Genomic DNA, 16195 nt, shown 5'->3' on the forward strand with positions numbered 1-16195 from the left:
CATTTAAAAGTCAGAGGCATCGGGCTGGATTTTCCAGGAGTTTTTGGGCCACGCCATACGCCTTTATGTATTAACATCCCACACAGGCTCAAAAAGGTTTTGCTCGATGTTCAGGTGTCAAATGCAAAACCAACACAACACTGATGAAGACATGATGACAGTAGATAATTCACTTTCAGTCTCATAAGATACGTTCCCTTCGAATTCTCTTTCAGCATGCTTGCAATAATCAGATTCATCCTCTCGGGGAAGTGGTCAGAAGCACAACCCACATTACATACTGCACAGTGTGTGCAATTACACATTACCACCAGAGAGGTCTCTAAATCCCCAAAATTTACGTGGTGTAGCTTTAAGGCTTCATCCTTCATACACTGGAAACTCAGAAACTAACGTTTCCCCCCCGTCATATTTACTTGGTGTTAATAGTAACTCTACTATTGTGCAGTGTGCTATACCACACACTGGTACCACACATTGGTTTGGGGCAACACTACAAAATAGCTAAATACTAAGTATTTAAGTATGAAATACTAAGAATGCGCCCTTTGTGGCCTACATACATGCATTTCTACAATTTAGAGCGCACCCTTAACACCCTGACCTGTAAAGAACTAATACAGATGTTTATGTTGTGTGTGAAAATAACTTTCCTTGCTTTGAACACTCCTTCATGATGTCTCATCAACCGCCAGTTTATTTTCATGTGTTCATTTACACACAAGGGCACTGAGAATGATGCCATTCAAATGGAAACAAACTACTATATCAACAACACTATGGTCTCTTTTATACAAAAGGAACTTACTTCAAACAATAACCCCTTCATTTGAATACTCTCTTTAATCTGTTCGTTTCAAATAAAAACAAAAACAGAAGCAAAATAACGTGCATCCTCTGTAACTCATGCACTGGCAAAATACAGCTTTATAATTATGACAATAACTTCAACAGTAACAATCACTGCTGGTAACTGTTTGCATTTGGGAACTGTACAAAAAAGGCAAACACGGTAAATGAGACACCAGAACCCACATATATATCTGAGATCAGCTCCACTCTGTCCACATTATCGTGTTCGTCAGGTACGAGAGGCAAAAATGAACTGATCCTAGGTCCGCACTTGTACTCCGTACAAATCCAGAGCTCAGGCATCATCATGATGGGATGAATCACAGTAGTGTAAGTATCAGTGACAGGTTTTTAGTGCACATCATCTTGCTCAGTGGGACCTGCTGAGGGCTGGTTCTAAACCTGGATTATGATGGACCACAGATGGAAGAATAAATAAATAAAAAAAAAAGACTTCTATCTATTTCAGTCACGTATTAATCTAATGCAGGTTCACCACAAAATGGACGCTGTTTGGTCCTACGCTTATGTCTCAGATGACACTGATGCATTAATGTCCGTCCAGTATGTTTTAAATGGGAATCTCACAGATTTAAAAAAAATTCTGTAAATTTAATTTGTTGAGATGTAAATAAAGTCAATCAAAGTGATCGAGAAACTTAAGTAGTGGTGATAAGAACCAGGTGTTGTGATGTCTACAGCACAAACACAGCCATTTTATTTACTATCCAAAACCACCAGTGAACCTACAGGTGTCTTCTAAGTTTTACATGTAATGTAAAGCAAAACAATAGAAAAAATGTAAATTTTAGGCCAAAACTTTACCTCTAAACTAACGTGAAAAGATGTGATCGGCATCGATGTGCTGGTAACCACTTTGTGCAACAACTCTCTGGACATCTGGTTCCTATCATCACCTCTGTAAGTTTCTCTGATTTCACATCAAACTACTCTGAATGACTTTGTTTACATTTTAACAATTTAATTATGCAGAAATTCTGAAAAATGAGTGGAATCCCCCTTTTAAGTGACACTGGGCTGCACAATATATAATTACTTGTCTGTTATTGCAATACTGGCCTTCACAATACTGATTTTGCAGAAGGCTGCAATATGCAAATCAGCCTCTACCTAACCACTAAATGCTGTGTTGCATGCTGTGAACATCCTGATCCACCCCACCTCAGATGTTTCTGTTGGAGTTTGGGCAGGTCAAGATACTACATAAGAATTTTTGGTCAATAATAATACAGGCCAATCTTTAACGTTATAGCAAGTGTTCACTAATGTGTGTACTGCAGGGCATTTCACAATATGCAGGAATATACTACACTATTTTGTCCATATCGTGCAGCCCTACCTGAACAGCTCACTCATAAGATAAAAATGTTTCTATTTAACCTCTTAGGAGCTGCTGTGGTGCCAACACTACATCTACACAATACTATATCAGAGTAATTCAAAATTTCAGACTTGCCCATCTCGACCTGTCTAGAACCAGCCCTGATATTCGCCTAGGTTCCATATGGTTGGTTGTCTTTATGTTAGTGAGCTGGTTGACCTGCCTATTAAAAGCTCTGGTCCCCAGGCCACACCAGCACACTAACACAGTCCGTCCTCAGCAGAACGATCTCTCTTGTTTTATTATCCGTCCAGCAGTTTAAGGATGCTCTCCCTCTCCTTCAGGGCCTTCCACGCCTGATCCTTTTCCTTCTTGGTCGGAGTGCGTTTCTTTTGCCGGGCAGCCATGATGCGGCGGAAGGCCTCCATGACCTCGTTATCTGCCACTCGAACGCGCTGACGGAGCTCCTGCTTCCGCATCTCCTCCCGCGCTAATCTACAAAGAGGTGGAGACAGATGACATGAAGAGCTTAATAATCAGGAGGTAAGTTCAATCAGCTCTGTTCACTAACAAGGAAAAAACACATCACAATACTATAAAGGTGATAAGTCGCTCCCACTGACGATCTCTAGATATAAAGACTAGCAGTCTGATGTGATGTGTCTTAAAGGTCTAACCATTTGGCTTAAAGGGGAATTCCATCAATTTTTCAACATTTTTGCATAATTAAAAAGATGTAAACAAACTAATTCAGAGTGGTTTGATTTAAATTCCTCTGTTCTGGAGAAATTTACAGAGTTAGAATTGTTCACAGTGGTGGTGATAGGCACCAGACGTCTGAAATGTTTAATATGTCTACATAAACTATTTCACAAAAAGTTGTTACATGAAATGGTTATACACCGCTTGATGATAACATAACCACAATACCACTAACTTTATTCACACAGCACCTTTCGTAGTGGTGGCAGCTTAAAGTGCTAATAAGATTAATATAGGTAATAAAATTTAATTAAAGTTTGATTTTCTTCTATTATTGTTTCTGTTCAGTTTCAGCAAAACTTTAAAAAATAATACAGCAAAGTCAGCAATGTTAATTTAAATCATCTAAAGCAATAAGAAAAAATTAAATTAAACCCCTTAAAATCCCAGGCTTATTACATATTAAGGCTTATTATTCAGTAACTACAGGGATTACAATGCAATGAACAGCTCAGCCAGTAAGGTTACAGAAGTAATAAAACTTTTGAGTCTGCCAGTGGGCCCTGGCCATTTAAAAATGGAAACACAAATTAGACATGAAATTTTATTAAAAGCTGAATTAAAGAGATATGTTTTCAAAGGTTTCTTTAAAAAGTGTGCTTAACTGCCTAATACAAGGTGGAAGAGAGTTCCACAGCTTAGAAGCAGAGTAACAAAGAGTCTCTCCAAGCTTTCTGTACAAGGTGATTCAAAAAGATTCATCCAATTTCAAAGCGCTATATTTTTACAACCGTGAGGCACCTAGGAACCAATCACATACCAATTGAAAGAGAGGGTCACAGAGTTTCTGACTGTCAGTGGAAGATGGCTCCCTTCAGTCTGGGGGGGAAGTGACCCGTGAGCAGAAAGCGTTCTGTGCTCTCCACTTCAATAAGAGCGAATCCGTCATAACTGTGCAGCGTGATTTTCGTCGGCAGTGAACCTCAAACAGCTCAGAGCGTTCGTCGTTGGTTTCAAAACACTGGATGATCTCCGAAATCGCACTGAAAGAGCCGTGAGTGCAGCGACACCCGACATGCTCAATCGAGTGTGATTTGCAAGTGATGCAAAAGGCTTTCAATCTGAGTGGCCAGAGCGTCTAGACTAAGACGCGTCTGTAAAAATCCAAATGGAATTGCATTTCAAACCACTGCCAAATATGGTTTGGATCCGTTTTGCAATAATCTAATTTTAGGTGGGTTTTTTTGCTGGCCAGACTATTAAAAAATTCAATCTGGATATGCCAAAATTGGATTTGGGCTAACAGCCTGAACAAGGCCTAAGATTACACCCAGGTTTCGTACTTTGGTTTTCAGTTTTTTCTTAATTCTTGACTGAGAAATATCTGACAACTAGTAAGCATCATAGTGTCTAAATTGTCAGACTCTCTCAGCGTCTCAGTGTTGTTAAAAGTAATCTCAATCGGTCAGTAAGTGGTCTGTTATCTATAAAAATACTTGACAGTAAGGCATACAGTTTCAGAAGCCACATAAGCAAGTTTATTAGTAACTACTGAAGTCAGTGTAATTTGAGGCGAGGGTGTGATGGTCTAGGCATAGTCTGAACAATGCTAATTAGTGGGGTATAAACTAGGGGTGAGCAATACGACAATATTTATATATAATGTAATAAATTATTTCACAATGTTTTCTGACCACATCATTGATATCATCAGTACCTACAGAACACTGACCAACAACATGTTTCATTCTAAAAAGCATAAATAGTTCCGGTTAATTAGACAAAAATAAAAATCGCCGTATTCATTGTTTTGATAGTATTTTTTAAATGTGGCACTACTGGTGCTTTTTCCTGTGTTCCAACTTATCATATCTCAAAAAATTAAATATCAAGATGTGTATTTTGATAATCATGATCACACACCTCTAATTTAAGCTTCCATTACTAGATGGCTGCAAAAATAAAGAAGCAAAATGTCTTTGCTGATCGACTATATTTTGAGTAAGAAGACAACTTTGTAAACCAGACTTTTTGCTGCACTATCACTTTCAGCCATCTCCAAAATAAAAAAGGTGGCTTTAATAATAGATGTGGCATAACGTGTGCTTTCGAAGAACATCTCACCGGAGAAGCTCCTGTTTGCGTGCGCGGTTATGGGCACTCAGGGCTTTGAGCTCAGCCTGTCTCTTCTGAAGCTCAGCCAGAACCTCGTCCTCCGAGTCTCCCCCTGCACCCTGCCGCTCCTCTGAGTCCAGCAAGCCCTGAGCCACCAACTCCTCCTTAATACGGGCCTCCAGAGAACGTGTATGAGGCACACTGCAGGAAGAGGGAGAGGGAAAGGGGGAAATACAGTACAGCGACCTCGAAAAGTATATGAATTTTGTACAAGTAAGCGTTTCCTGCATTTCAGCTTTCTTGGTTTAAATGACACAAACATTTTAACCTCTGTTGTGTAATTTTAAACCTATTTTGGAAAGAAAAGGAAAAAACAGTGGGTGTTCCTTCCAAAAGCAATGTTTACTTTCACTTTACAGTTGTATGTATAAGTTTGGGCACCCCGGTCAAGTTATGTTGATTTTCTAAGTAAAAATAAGTTAACACGTCCTCTACGTCCTCTTCTGCACATTTTAATGCACAACTATTTGCACAATGATTACTTTTCATTAAATTAAAATCAAATATCTCCTCTTTTATTTACAAACAAAAATATATACATTAAAAGCTTAGAATTCATACTTCCGAAATCCACCTCTTTTGCAACATCCTACACTCGCTCCTACTGCACATGAAGAAACGTCAGGGCATTTTTACCTGAAAGCTTTTCCCTGGCTACGAGGTGACGTTCCAGCCCCATCATCCTTCGACGGGATGTCTGGAATGGGGGAATCCTCCATAGGGGATATGATATTCTCCTACAAGGGAAATAAAACATCTTTTGACTTAGAGGAATATTCCAGTGTTTTTCAGCCTAATCACCATCAGCCACATCTGTAGCGTATGGTCGGTTACCATGGATGAAGAATTTCTTTGTAGAAAATTACTGAAAACCAAATGACTCAAAAATCACTTATAATAAAAGCCATTAAGCTAGTAAGTTTAACACATATAAATGAGTTTCAAGTCAACGCATGACACAAATGCGGCGGACAGACAAACAATGATGTATTCCTTTACACTATTGTGTAGTGTCTCGTGGCACAAAGACCATCCATGGCAATTAACTGTAATATAAAAATATCCAGTTTAATATCACTTAAAGCCATAATCAAAAACTGCTGCAATCTGAATTACAACAACACTGAATCTATACAAACACAAAAATGTGTGCGTTTATCAGATTCTCTACTTAACAGTATAGTATATTAAGTGTGTCTGACCTCCACCAGAGCTTGAAGCAGACGTTGTGTGAGAGGGCCAAATGGACAGCCATCCTCCGGGGGTTCGTGTTGGGATTCAGACTTCTTCAGCATGGCATCCACATCTACAGAAAACAAAATATTTTTGTGTACTGAAGAGGATACAATTGCCTTCTTAGACTGAACTTTGTAGGTGCAGAAAAATGTCCCTGCAGGAAAAGTGAATACAAGTCTCCTGAAAAAGAATGGAAGCTGCAATAAAAGCAATGCATGGGCACAATAAATACTCAATTTTTTTATATCATATTTAGTTGCTGAGGCTTCTGTGTATTTTTCTGTTAAATATGTTTTCTGTTTTTTTAACTTTTTACATAATGGCCATTTGATTGAAATTAAAAAAGTGAAAAGGTGGTCTTTTAAATAGTACTGTAATTCTCTGATCAATTAAATGTGAACATACAGGGTAAAAACTAGGACTCAGACCACTAACATATGTTTTTGCATAAAAACACAACATTATCTTTGAAGTCCAGAGTGTTATTTTAACAACCAGAGATACCTTTGGCATCTATCTCAGACAGTGGACCCAGGATGCTTTTCTTCTTGTCATTGGCTCGGGCTCCTTCTCTCTGCTCCTCCAGGAGGTCCTCCTGAGCCCAGCGCTGAGAGTAATGCTTGCCCAGAGCAGGAATCTACCATAAAAAATAAATTCAAAATACATAGTTAATCATGTCTCTGATACATACATCATATCAACTGTTCACACTGGCAATGCTGGCATTTGTGTATGAAATAGTCCTGCCTCCTTACTGACATTACCTTGTAGTGCTCTGCTTCATCATCAGGGGGTTTAAGAAGCTCCTCAAGGACTCTTATCTCCTCATTGGTGATGTCTGCACAGTAGGGTTCCACTGAGGCCCAGAATCTGATACACAACACAAGTTAACATGTTAAAGTTGTCCTGTATACACTGTATATATATTGTACATATTACAAAATAAAAATACAAATAGATCATTTGATATTTGAGCCAACCTGTTTGGTGCGTCATTTTTTGGGTTGCGTGGTATGTCCTGCGGATCTTCGTTGAATTCATACTCCTGAACTTTGGGCTGCAGGTTCTTAGATTTGGGTCTGCCTGGACCGGGACCAGGCCCGTGCCCTGCCTTCCCATCCAACTTCTGCTTCTTAGGCTTGGAATGGCGAGAGGAGGCTGAAAGGTCTGCATCTTTGCTCAGCTTCAGAAACCTTTTGTCACCTTTTTTGTCCTGCCAGTCTGTAAGAATCTGTTGGAAAGATATTTAGACCTTATTATAAACAACCACTTTGTACTTCCATGTACAGGCCATGTTACACTATCATGTTATACTATCTGGGTGTACAATTACAGACTGTATCCCATCTACACAATTTATCAGCCCCACTCTACCTAATTCATTACTGGTCTATTTCTGACCACAGGACTGCTGTTTACCAGATATGACTTGGGTAGCAGACCATTTTCAACACATCAGTGAGGAGAAGGAACAAGGAAAGAAAAAAGAAAGGACAAGAAGGACAGGAAAAGGGAGACCAGAAGACTGAAAGAGAGGAAAGGAATGAGAGATAAGCAGTGAAGGGTAAGAAAAACAGAGAGGGAAAGAAAGGCGAGATATACAGAATAAGATGGCCAGTTAAGACAAACAGCTTCTTCAACTCCTTCACCTGTCTCTGTTCTTCCAGTGCTCTAAGACGGCGGCTGGCAGAGGACAGGAGTGTCTCCAGCTCCAGCTGCAGTGTGTCCAGTTCCTCAATGCCAATGCCATCGTCCTCTGAGCGGCCCAACACGGCCGTGTAGCGTGGACACACTTTCACATGCTCCACTGGCTTGAAGTCATAGTACTTGAGTGGTGGACAGTCCTTCAGTTCACTCATCTTCTTTGTTACAGGTAACTGGAACTGCGGGGACACAAGACAACACAAGACTCAATTTCCCAGCAGAGTTTTGGATATCTTTTGTGGAGCTTTCCATTCAACAAATCTCATCGGTTTTCAATGCTATGTACACTTCAAATGATCTTTTATAAAGCTGATCTTCAAACACTGTCTGGAAAAACTAGTACAGAGATCCTATCAGCACAGAGAGAGATTTTAGGGCCAAGGTGAATCTTTTTCAGCAAAATGTTCAGGTTTGGTCTGTAAGCTAACTCTCTTCATGAGGGCTATCATCTGTTATTTATTTGTATTTATTTATTTATTGGCTAGTTAATGTAGACTCCATGAGCTGAGTTAAGGATGATTATACACATATATAATATACATATATACTGTTGACAGTTATAGAAATGAAACCTTTCAATGAAGCTGGAGAACCAAGCTAACTGGTTAGCTAGCTAGCTACCGTTTCACTGTACACATTACACCAATATCTTAGCAGTCTGTGATATTTGTGTGATTTTATGTGCGTTTTAAAGCGACTTATAACTCTGTTTTATCTACAGCCTGACCTACTTATTCATTTGTCGAGTAATATGCTGCTGCTTTTAGCTTGTTAGCTAAGCTAGCTAGCAAGTTCGTCCTAGGTGGCGTAAGCCAAACAAACGCATAAAACCGGCTTCTAATTCAATGTACATCAAACTGCATCGCCTTAAAATATATATTGGGTCTATATCTACGATCTGGTCGTAGAAAGATACAACTCGAGTATGTAAATTGGCCACACACAACAAGAATTTATTCAAAATATCCACATTATTATTTACCTCGGAGAACGGGCATCCATTACTGACCGTACCATTTAGAGAAAAGGGGGAACTATTCTTTCTGAGTACAAATGAAAAAAAAACTGAACGGTCAGATTCAGGTTATGTCCTTTTTATTCACAATGTTACGCTGAAAATGCGTTTAAGCAGAGTTTATATACGTTTTTAATAACTGCTGAAGGATTTGACATCACCGAAGAACGCACCCCCATACGAATATCAGAAACTCAATCGGTTACAAACATGGTACGTTCCTGTTTCAGCCGGTAATGAGCCCCTTTTCAAGCAACGTATAAGCAAAAACAACATATTGTCGTTTTCGCGTAATAATTATTACTCGTCAAGAGGTACAGATCGGTGAAAGAGAGAACTCCAGCTACCATTCTGCTTTCTTAAACACAAACCGAACCGGACCGTCTATTTGCCATATATGGAAGAAAAAGCGAATCAAGGTAAGTTTGCCTGAGCGAAATGATGACCGTAATGTTTAGAGTAGATTGGGCACTTAGGCTTCAAGTTGAAACATCTAGTGATTTTATTTGATGTTTTTTTGCACCACGTAGTGCTCTTAAATATTGCTTCTATAGACAGATGTATGTGCAAGCACACTCTTTGTTTTTGTATTTATTAACGTTGTATAAAACGTGGGTGATATGTTTACACCGCGCCCATATTATATGTTTTTGGTAGAAGGCGCACGAAGGCTGCAGGCGTGGCGCAGACACTTCCGCCTTCCTCAAAAGCCAACAGAAAATGGTGAGATTTTCTTCTTTATCAAAAGTGTCGTTATTTGTATTAATGTTTCTCTTGGGGTTTAACTAAGTGCTGAGTGATAACTCTAGCGGTCGTACCGTGCTGTGTTATCGGACTCGAAGCTCGGGCAGAGCGGAGACGGTGGAGCTGCCCGTGTTGATGCTATTGCTAGCTTGCTAACGTTACTGTGCATTTCTAATGGATTGTGTTTCTGAGTTTAATTCGGGTTTATTGTCGTGTGATTAAAGTATCTGATGTCGAATCCAGAGCACACTTGTGAGAATACGGTGCTACGACGTGTGATATTTGTTTCATTCATTCACATTTATCTAAAGTGGTCTGTGTTCTGCAAACGGTCTCTAATAAATGATACATGACAAACCTAACGCTACACATGTAGCTGGATATTTATTGTAACTGAAAGGGGAATTCCACTGTTTGTTCATTAGGTCTGCACAATTCAGTGATTGAGACGTAAACAAAGTCATTTGAGAGGGGTTTGGTGTGAAATGGTTAGTTGTACAGAAACGTACTGACTCAGATTTCTTTACAGTGGTGGTGGCATGAACCAGGGGTCACCGTGTCCACAGCACAACTATAGACATTTTATTTACTATTTACAATGACCAGTGAGCCTACACGTGTCTTCTGAGTTTTAGATGTAATGATGATGGTAAAATAGTGGAAAATCTTCTTTTCTCTGGTGGATGTTTTGCTGAGGAACACCTTGCATACCTAAAAAACACATTTTAGGCAAGATCTCTTATTACATGCAACGTTTTGGGCATTAGCCAGCATATTTATGGCCATGATATAGCTTTAAGAGAAACTTTGGTCGTCTGGTTCCTATCACCACTACTGTGAACAATCCTGACTCTGTAATATTCTCTAGGACGGAGTGTTTCATGTCAGACTACTCTGATTGACAGTGTTTACACCTTAACTATTTAATTAGGCTAAATTTTTGAAAAATCGGTGAGATTCCCCTTAAAATCTGCAAATTTACAGTCAAATGTAATGTAATGTGCCTCGCTATATGTTAAGGTTGTAAAAATCTGGACTGTACAGTATTTTTGATGTTACTATGATACGATGCTTTTATAATATCATTAATAGATGATTAATACATCCTGCAAACAATATTTTGATTTATGTATTAATATAAGCATTTTAAAGTTAAACAGGTTCCTACATTAAAATCAGATTGACTGTAAAACATTAGGGATGCACAAAAATATCAGAATCATGTCAGCATTGGTAGATAATTGCTTAGAAATAAATGATCCGCATTGGATGCATTGGACAGATGCTTAGATTTGACCAACATTTCAAACCGATATTTGATGATAAATTTATTGTACTCCAGAAGAGCAGACGAGTTAGATCTGGGCTTGTGTGCTAAAATGTTCTAATTCATTCGTAATCCTACAGAAATAAGGTTACAAATGCAGTTAAAATAGATGTTCTATTTTCCTTAAAGCCAATCCAACAAGAATTCTACATTTTGTAAATGTTTATTTATCAGCATCGGCAGATATGTAGATGAGAAATATTGGATCTTGGCATCGGCGCATGATTCTCTCATTTATTAAACGCTGCTTGAATGGAAATCCTGAAACGATTGATATCATGTTTAACTAAAAAAGGCAGGGGACTCTTTGAAAAGTGCTCAAAAAACAAAACAGTTGGTTTCACAATATGATGTATGTACATTGAAAAAATATATATCCAGCAAACATATTTATGGAATAGCCTTTAATGTTGTTATTAGGGATCCACTGGTATTTATTTATTCGGCTCTTCTGGAGTACAGTAAATATTTCATCAGATTTGTCATTGAATGCAAATGTTTGGACGTGTTTTGTTGTTTTGCTGCGTTTGCACAGTTTATATTTGCTGATTCCAACATATTGGAAAAACAGTTATAGTGCATTTTAGATAAAATTTTTCCAGTATCAGCAAATAAAGGTAAATTGTGCACTAAAATTAGCAAACAAAGTCTCTTTTGTACAGGGTGTGTTAACTTATTTCAAGTTCAATCAACAAAACATGTCATTTGACCTGGGGAGCCCACACCTTTGCCTACGACTCTAGCTTTGAAATACTGAACAAATCTGACCATCACTTTGATGACCACGTATTTAAGCAAATATCCACCTGTGCTGATATGATTCTGATATTATCATGTTACATATGCACTGATCAGAACTGATGTGTTTTTAAAGATCTACTGTATATAAAGTGTTGCACATGGTAAACCCTTTAGAACCTTAATTTGTGAATGCATTAGCTTCAGTAGCCAATGGTGCAGGTTCTAGCTACACCATTGATTTGACAATCTTCTTTCTTTCTTTTTTTTTTTAAACCTGTCTTCAGACGGCGACTTTGCGGCCATACCTGAACGCTGTGCGGGCCACCCTGCAAGCAGCCCTGTGTTTGGAGAACTTCTCCTCTCAAGTGGTGGAACGGCACAACAAGCCAGAGGTGGAAGTTAGGTGAGTCATCCTGGATCATCGTTTCTGACTCACCCTGAAATGAGCCAAATTCAACATGACTGTGTTTGACATGTCATGCCATATGCATCAGCTCATGTGCTGTACGTATGGAGTCGTAAGCCTTTTTTGGATTCAAGTCATACTTTCTTTGTTTCTGTTTTTGTTGGTGATCCTTGAATTTGATCTCTCACTACAGGAGCAGCAAAGAGTTGCTGTTGCAGCCGGTGGTAATTAGCCGCAATGACAAAGAGAAGGTTCTCATAGAGGGCTCCATTAACTCTGTGCGGGTCAGCATCGCCGTCAAACAGGTCAGAAGTTCTGCTTTCGCTACAGAGTCTTTTAGTCATGTACTAAATCTGACATGATTCTTTGAAGCTCTGTTCAGTTTGTTCATTAGTGGTTCCTGTTTAACGGCCCTAAACTATTTTCTATTCACATAGTGGCTTCCATATATGGTAGAACATAGAATCTCTTCCTATATATTCACCTTTTTATATTGATTATGGTAAAACACAAACTAGATCAGCATTCTCATGAAACTCCTGGTACAAGTTCACTCTCTAAGGGTAGAAAACAGTAGTCCATATCAAAGAACTGGCACATGCAACAGTATTAGCACATGCTCTGCTGAAGCCGTGATTCATTTCTTGTTAATAGCTTTAGTAAATCGTACGGTGCACTGTTTGTCAGATTGGGAGTGGTTTGGGATTCAGTTTAAACTCTAATGTTCCTTTCAGGCGGATGAGATTGAGAAGATCTTGTGCCACAAATTCATGCGTTTCATGATGATGAGAGCGGAGAACTTCTTCATTTTGCGGAGGAAACCTGTGGAGGTGAGATAAAGAGGCAGCATAGTCTAGAAAAAAATTTTGACATTAAATCTGCTGCATAATTCAGTCATTTAGAGTGGTTTGATGTGATCTGGTTCATTGTAGAGAAACTTTCCGACTCAGATTTCTTTACAGTGGTGGTGATAGGAACCAGAGGGCGCAATATCTACAGCACAAATATGGCCACTTTATTTTACTATCCAAAATTAAAGTGCTGATAATGGTAAAATAGTGAAATAATAATGGTAAATACATTTTATTTGGGGACTGTTTTGCCTTACAGCACCTCTCTGCTGTGAATGGAGTTTAAAAAATAAGTTCTAGGCCAAATGTCTGACACCAGGCAGTGTATTCATAACCATTTAATGTAATAACTTTCTGTGAGGGAGCTTTTAGAGGTGTGAAGCGCTTCAGACGTCTGGTTCCTGTCACCACCACTATGAACAATTCTGACTAAGTAAGTTTCTTTGAAATGGAGCATTTCACATTAAGGCACTCTTAATGACCATGCTTACCTCTTAACAGTGGAATTATACAGAAATAAAAAAGCCTTTAATAACACAATAACCAACCCGTTTTTTAAATAATAAGAAATAGAAATACAGTCTTTTGCAGAATGTTTTGTATTGCAATAGAAAGCTATAAAGCAATTGATAGAAATTAAAATGTACATGTGTATCTGTCTGTGTATATAGATTGGGAGATTTAACAGTATTTGAATACACTTTTCTGAATTTATGTTGGCTATCATCAGTACTTCTACAACACTAAACGACTGCGTATATCATAAAGAAGACATATTTAGACTGTGGAGAGCCTGTAGGCAACAATGACCAGTGTACAGCAGCTGCATACACTGCATAGAAAGCAGTAGTGTACATAACATGTACACGTATCTTTAGTGTTACTTTCACTTTGTGTCTTTTCTAACATCCTCATGCCTGTCTCTCCCGTCAGGGCTATGACATCAGTTTCCTCATCACCAACTTCCACACGGAGCAGATGTACAAGCATAAGCTGGTGGACTTTGTCATCCACTTCATGGAGGAGATCGACAAGGAGATCAGTGAGATGAAGCTGGCCGTCAACGCCCGTGCTCGTATCGTCGCCGAGGAATTCCTCAAAAACGTATGCTTTTTTTTCTGCCACTTACATATCATTTACATTAGTAATTGAGAAATCTGCCGGTTATTTTGACTGTTAATCAAGCAATCACAATATTGAAAAGTGGCCAAACTGATCAGTAACAAACACATAGCCTTACAATGATTTCCAAATAATTTATTGTTAAAAAACTGAACTTAAGCTTTAAAAGTCCGTATATGTCTCTCTTGAATTTTTGTGATGTCAACCTACAGCAGTTATAGCCCCACCCACTCACACTGAAGTTATAAGGAGTGTTTATAAGAAGCCCAGACTGCTTTTTGAATGAAGTGCAATTCAGGAGAGCCAATCAGATCAGATCTCATTTACATATGTCAGTCTTAAAGGCACAGTAAAAACAGCAAGCCTGTTTAATTTAGACCAAGAGAGGTGGGAGGGGCCTTGTAAACTGGACTATGACACCCTGAAATGCCATAAGGGATCTCCAAAAAATAAATAAATACAAGAAAATATGAATATGTGCCCTTTAAAGTGAGCTTGAAATCAGAGCTCATGGCTTGTTTTCCTTCCATACCCTGACATTTCTGAGTGAAACACAGTATCAGTGAGAGCCTCTGAGCTAGACAGGTGCTATGATAGGTGGGGGTGGTGGGAGTGGAGGTGAAACGTGATATTACTGGATAATATTTATTTTCCCTACCCGCTGATGCACGATGATGTAATCAGAATCAGAAGATCAGGAAAAGTCATTATAGTTTGATGAAAAAATTACAGGAAAATCAGTCTTTTACTGATATGATGTAATGAATCTTGATTAATCGTGCCTAATATGACCAAGGACGTCATAATGAGGTTAAAAAGGTCCATGTTGATTTCAGGTTGACTTTAAAATATGCGTTATTATAATGCAAATTGCTATAATAATATTTGACTTAAATACTGGAAGTGGTGATTTTGCAGTTGCAGTATTTTACAGTGTGACTTTTGCCGTTGCAGTTTTGAGGACCAGTCTCTGGAATCATTCGCTCCTGTGACTTGGCCGTCGCTGGGGTTCCCATGGAGAAAGAGAGAGAGAGAGAGACAGAGAGGCATCGCAGACTTCTACAGCTCAACAGACAAAAAGGGAGGAGCTTATTGTGAGTTAAGAATCAATCAGCAAAAAGAACCACTGGAACGGATCACCAATCCTGCGATGCCGTACGCAGTGTCCCCTTTGCCTTCCGTCTTCTGTTAAAGGTGCTTCTTGTTCCCATTGATAATTGTATATTTAAACAAAAAAAAAAATTCCCATCATTTTCTGTTCAGAGAATAAAAAAAAACACAAGGTCAAGGCAGGTCCTTAAAAAGTATTATCCAAAATGACTATTGATGGGCACAGGAAATACTCTTAACACATTGTAAAGTCCACAGTGGCTTGTATTTCGTTTGTCTTTTATATACATGTACTCCAAGTGTCCTTCATTTTTTGTTATATAAAAAAGGAATCAAACCTCAATGTTAGTGGCATCAAGAAAGGTAATTAAAAAAAAAATAATGGGTGTTTATATTTTGACACAGCCAGCCTCTGATGTAATTACAGGTGGGAAGAAACGATGCATAAAATGTAATACTGATGGTAGCGATAAAACCAATAAAATTCTATTGAGCTTTCTGTAGCCCAAGAGATTTATTTCTGAAATGAGTTGAATAATGGAAGTGAAAATGATGGACATTCACTGCATAAAAAGTAAAGATAAATCAGTGAAATCATCTTAAATCAAGTCACTATATTACATTTTTCTCAGTATAAGATTGTTCTAAGACTGTTATAAGATTATGCAGCTTATTTCTAGTTTTTTGGTGGTTTTAAATCATTTTATCTGGTGAAATTGGCCGATCATTAATCAGACTTGTTTAAGAAATGCTGTTATATATAAAAAATAAATTATTTGATGATAGAATTGGATCATTTCACTAGAAATGTCTAACAAGTCTAGAAATTAGTTAAATATTCTCATTGCAAGTCTCAAAATGAGGAACA

The 16195-nt window shown here is 38.4% G+C and overlaps 2 protein-coding genes across 3 annotated transcripts; one reads left to right on the top strand and one right to left on the bottom strand.

Annotated features, from left to right (window-relative positions):
* Nucleotides 1-670: 670 nt before the first annotated feature.
* tada3l (transcriptional adaptor 3 (NGG1 homolog, yeast)-like) lies at nucleotides 671-9310 on the bottom strand. The gene is made up of 9 exons (XM_036559350.1): nucleotides 8994-9310; nucleotides 7957-8190; nucleotides 7288-7538; nucleotides 7072-7177; nucleotides 6812-6944; nucleotides 6274-6377; nucleotides 5708-5808; nucleotides 5021-5212; nucleotides 671-2689 (listed from the first exon to the last, which is right to left on the bottom strand). The coding sequence occupies exons 2-9, from the start codon at nucleotides 8164-8166 to the stop codon at nucleotides 2497-2499; spliced, it is 1290 nt and encodes a 429-aa protein (XP_036415243.1). The 5' UTR covers nucleotides 8167-8190; nucleotides 8994-9310; the 3' UTR covers nucleotides 671-2496.
* Nucleotides 9310-15291, top strand: arpc4l (actin related protein 2/3 complex, subunit 4, like). 2 transcript variants are annotated; one of them, XM_036559351.1, is made up of 7 exons: nucleotides 9310-9445; nucleotides 9684-9749; nucleotides 12123-12241; nucleotides 12438-12549; nucleotides 12979-13074; nucleotides 14029-14199; nucleotides 15172-15291. In XM_036559351.1, the coding sequence occupies exons 2-7, from the start codon at nucleotides 9747-9749 to the stop codon at nucleotides 15175-15177; spliced, it is 507 nt and encodes a 168-aa protein (XP_036415244.1). In that variant the 5' UTR covers nucleotides 9310-9445; nucleotides 9684-9746; the 3' UTR covers nucleotides 15178-15291. The 2 variants fall into 2 exon arrangements, with proteins under 2 accessions (XP_036415244.1, XP_036415245.1); XM_036559352.1 differs by having other exon boundaries at nucleotides 9687-9749.
* The last annotated feature ends 904 nt before the right edge of the window (nucleotides 15292-16195 follow it).

This window comes from Colossoma macropomum, unplaced genomic scaffold (assembly GCF_904425465.1).
Source record: "Colossoma macropomum unplaced genomic scaffold, Colossoma_macropomum, whole genome shotgun sequence".
Classification (NCBI taxonomy): Eukaryota; Metazoa; Chordata; class Actinopteri; order Characiformes; family Serrasalmidae; genus Colossoma; species Colossoma macropomum.

Coding starts and splice junctions, on each gene's coding strand:
- arpc4l (XM_036559351.1), top strand. Junction 12,550..12,978: donor TCAGCATCGCCGTCAAACAG/GTCAGAAGTTCT, acceptor TGTTCCTTTCAG/GCGGATGAGATTGAGAAGAT. Junction 13,075..14,028: donor TGCGGAGGAAACCTGTGGAG/GTGAGATAAAGA, acceptor CTCTCCCGTCAG/GGCTATGACATCAGTTTCCT.
- tada3l (XM_036559350.1), bottom strand. CDS start 8,166: ATGAGTGAACTGAAGGACTGTCCACCACTCAAGTACTATGACTTCAAG. Junction 7,539..7,956: donor CACTGGAAGAACAGAGACAG/GTGAAGGAGTTG, acceptor TCTTTCCAACAG/ATTCTTACAGACTGGCAGGA. Junction 6,945..7,071: donor ATGAAGCAGAGCACTACAAG/GTAATGTCAGTA, acceptor TTTTTATGGTAG/ATTCCTGCTCTGGGCAAGCA.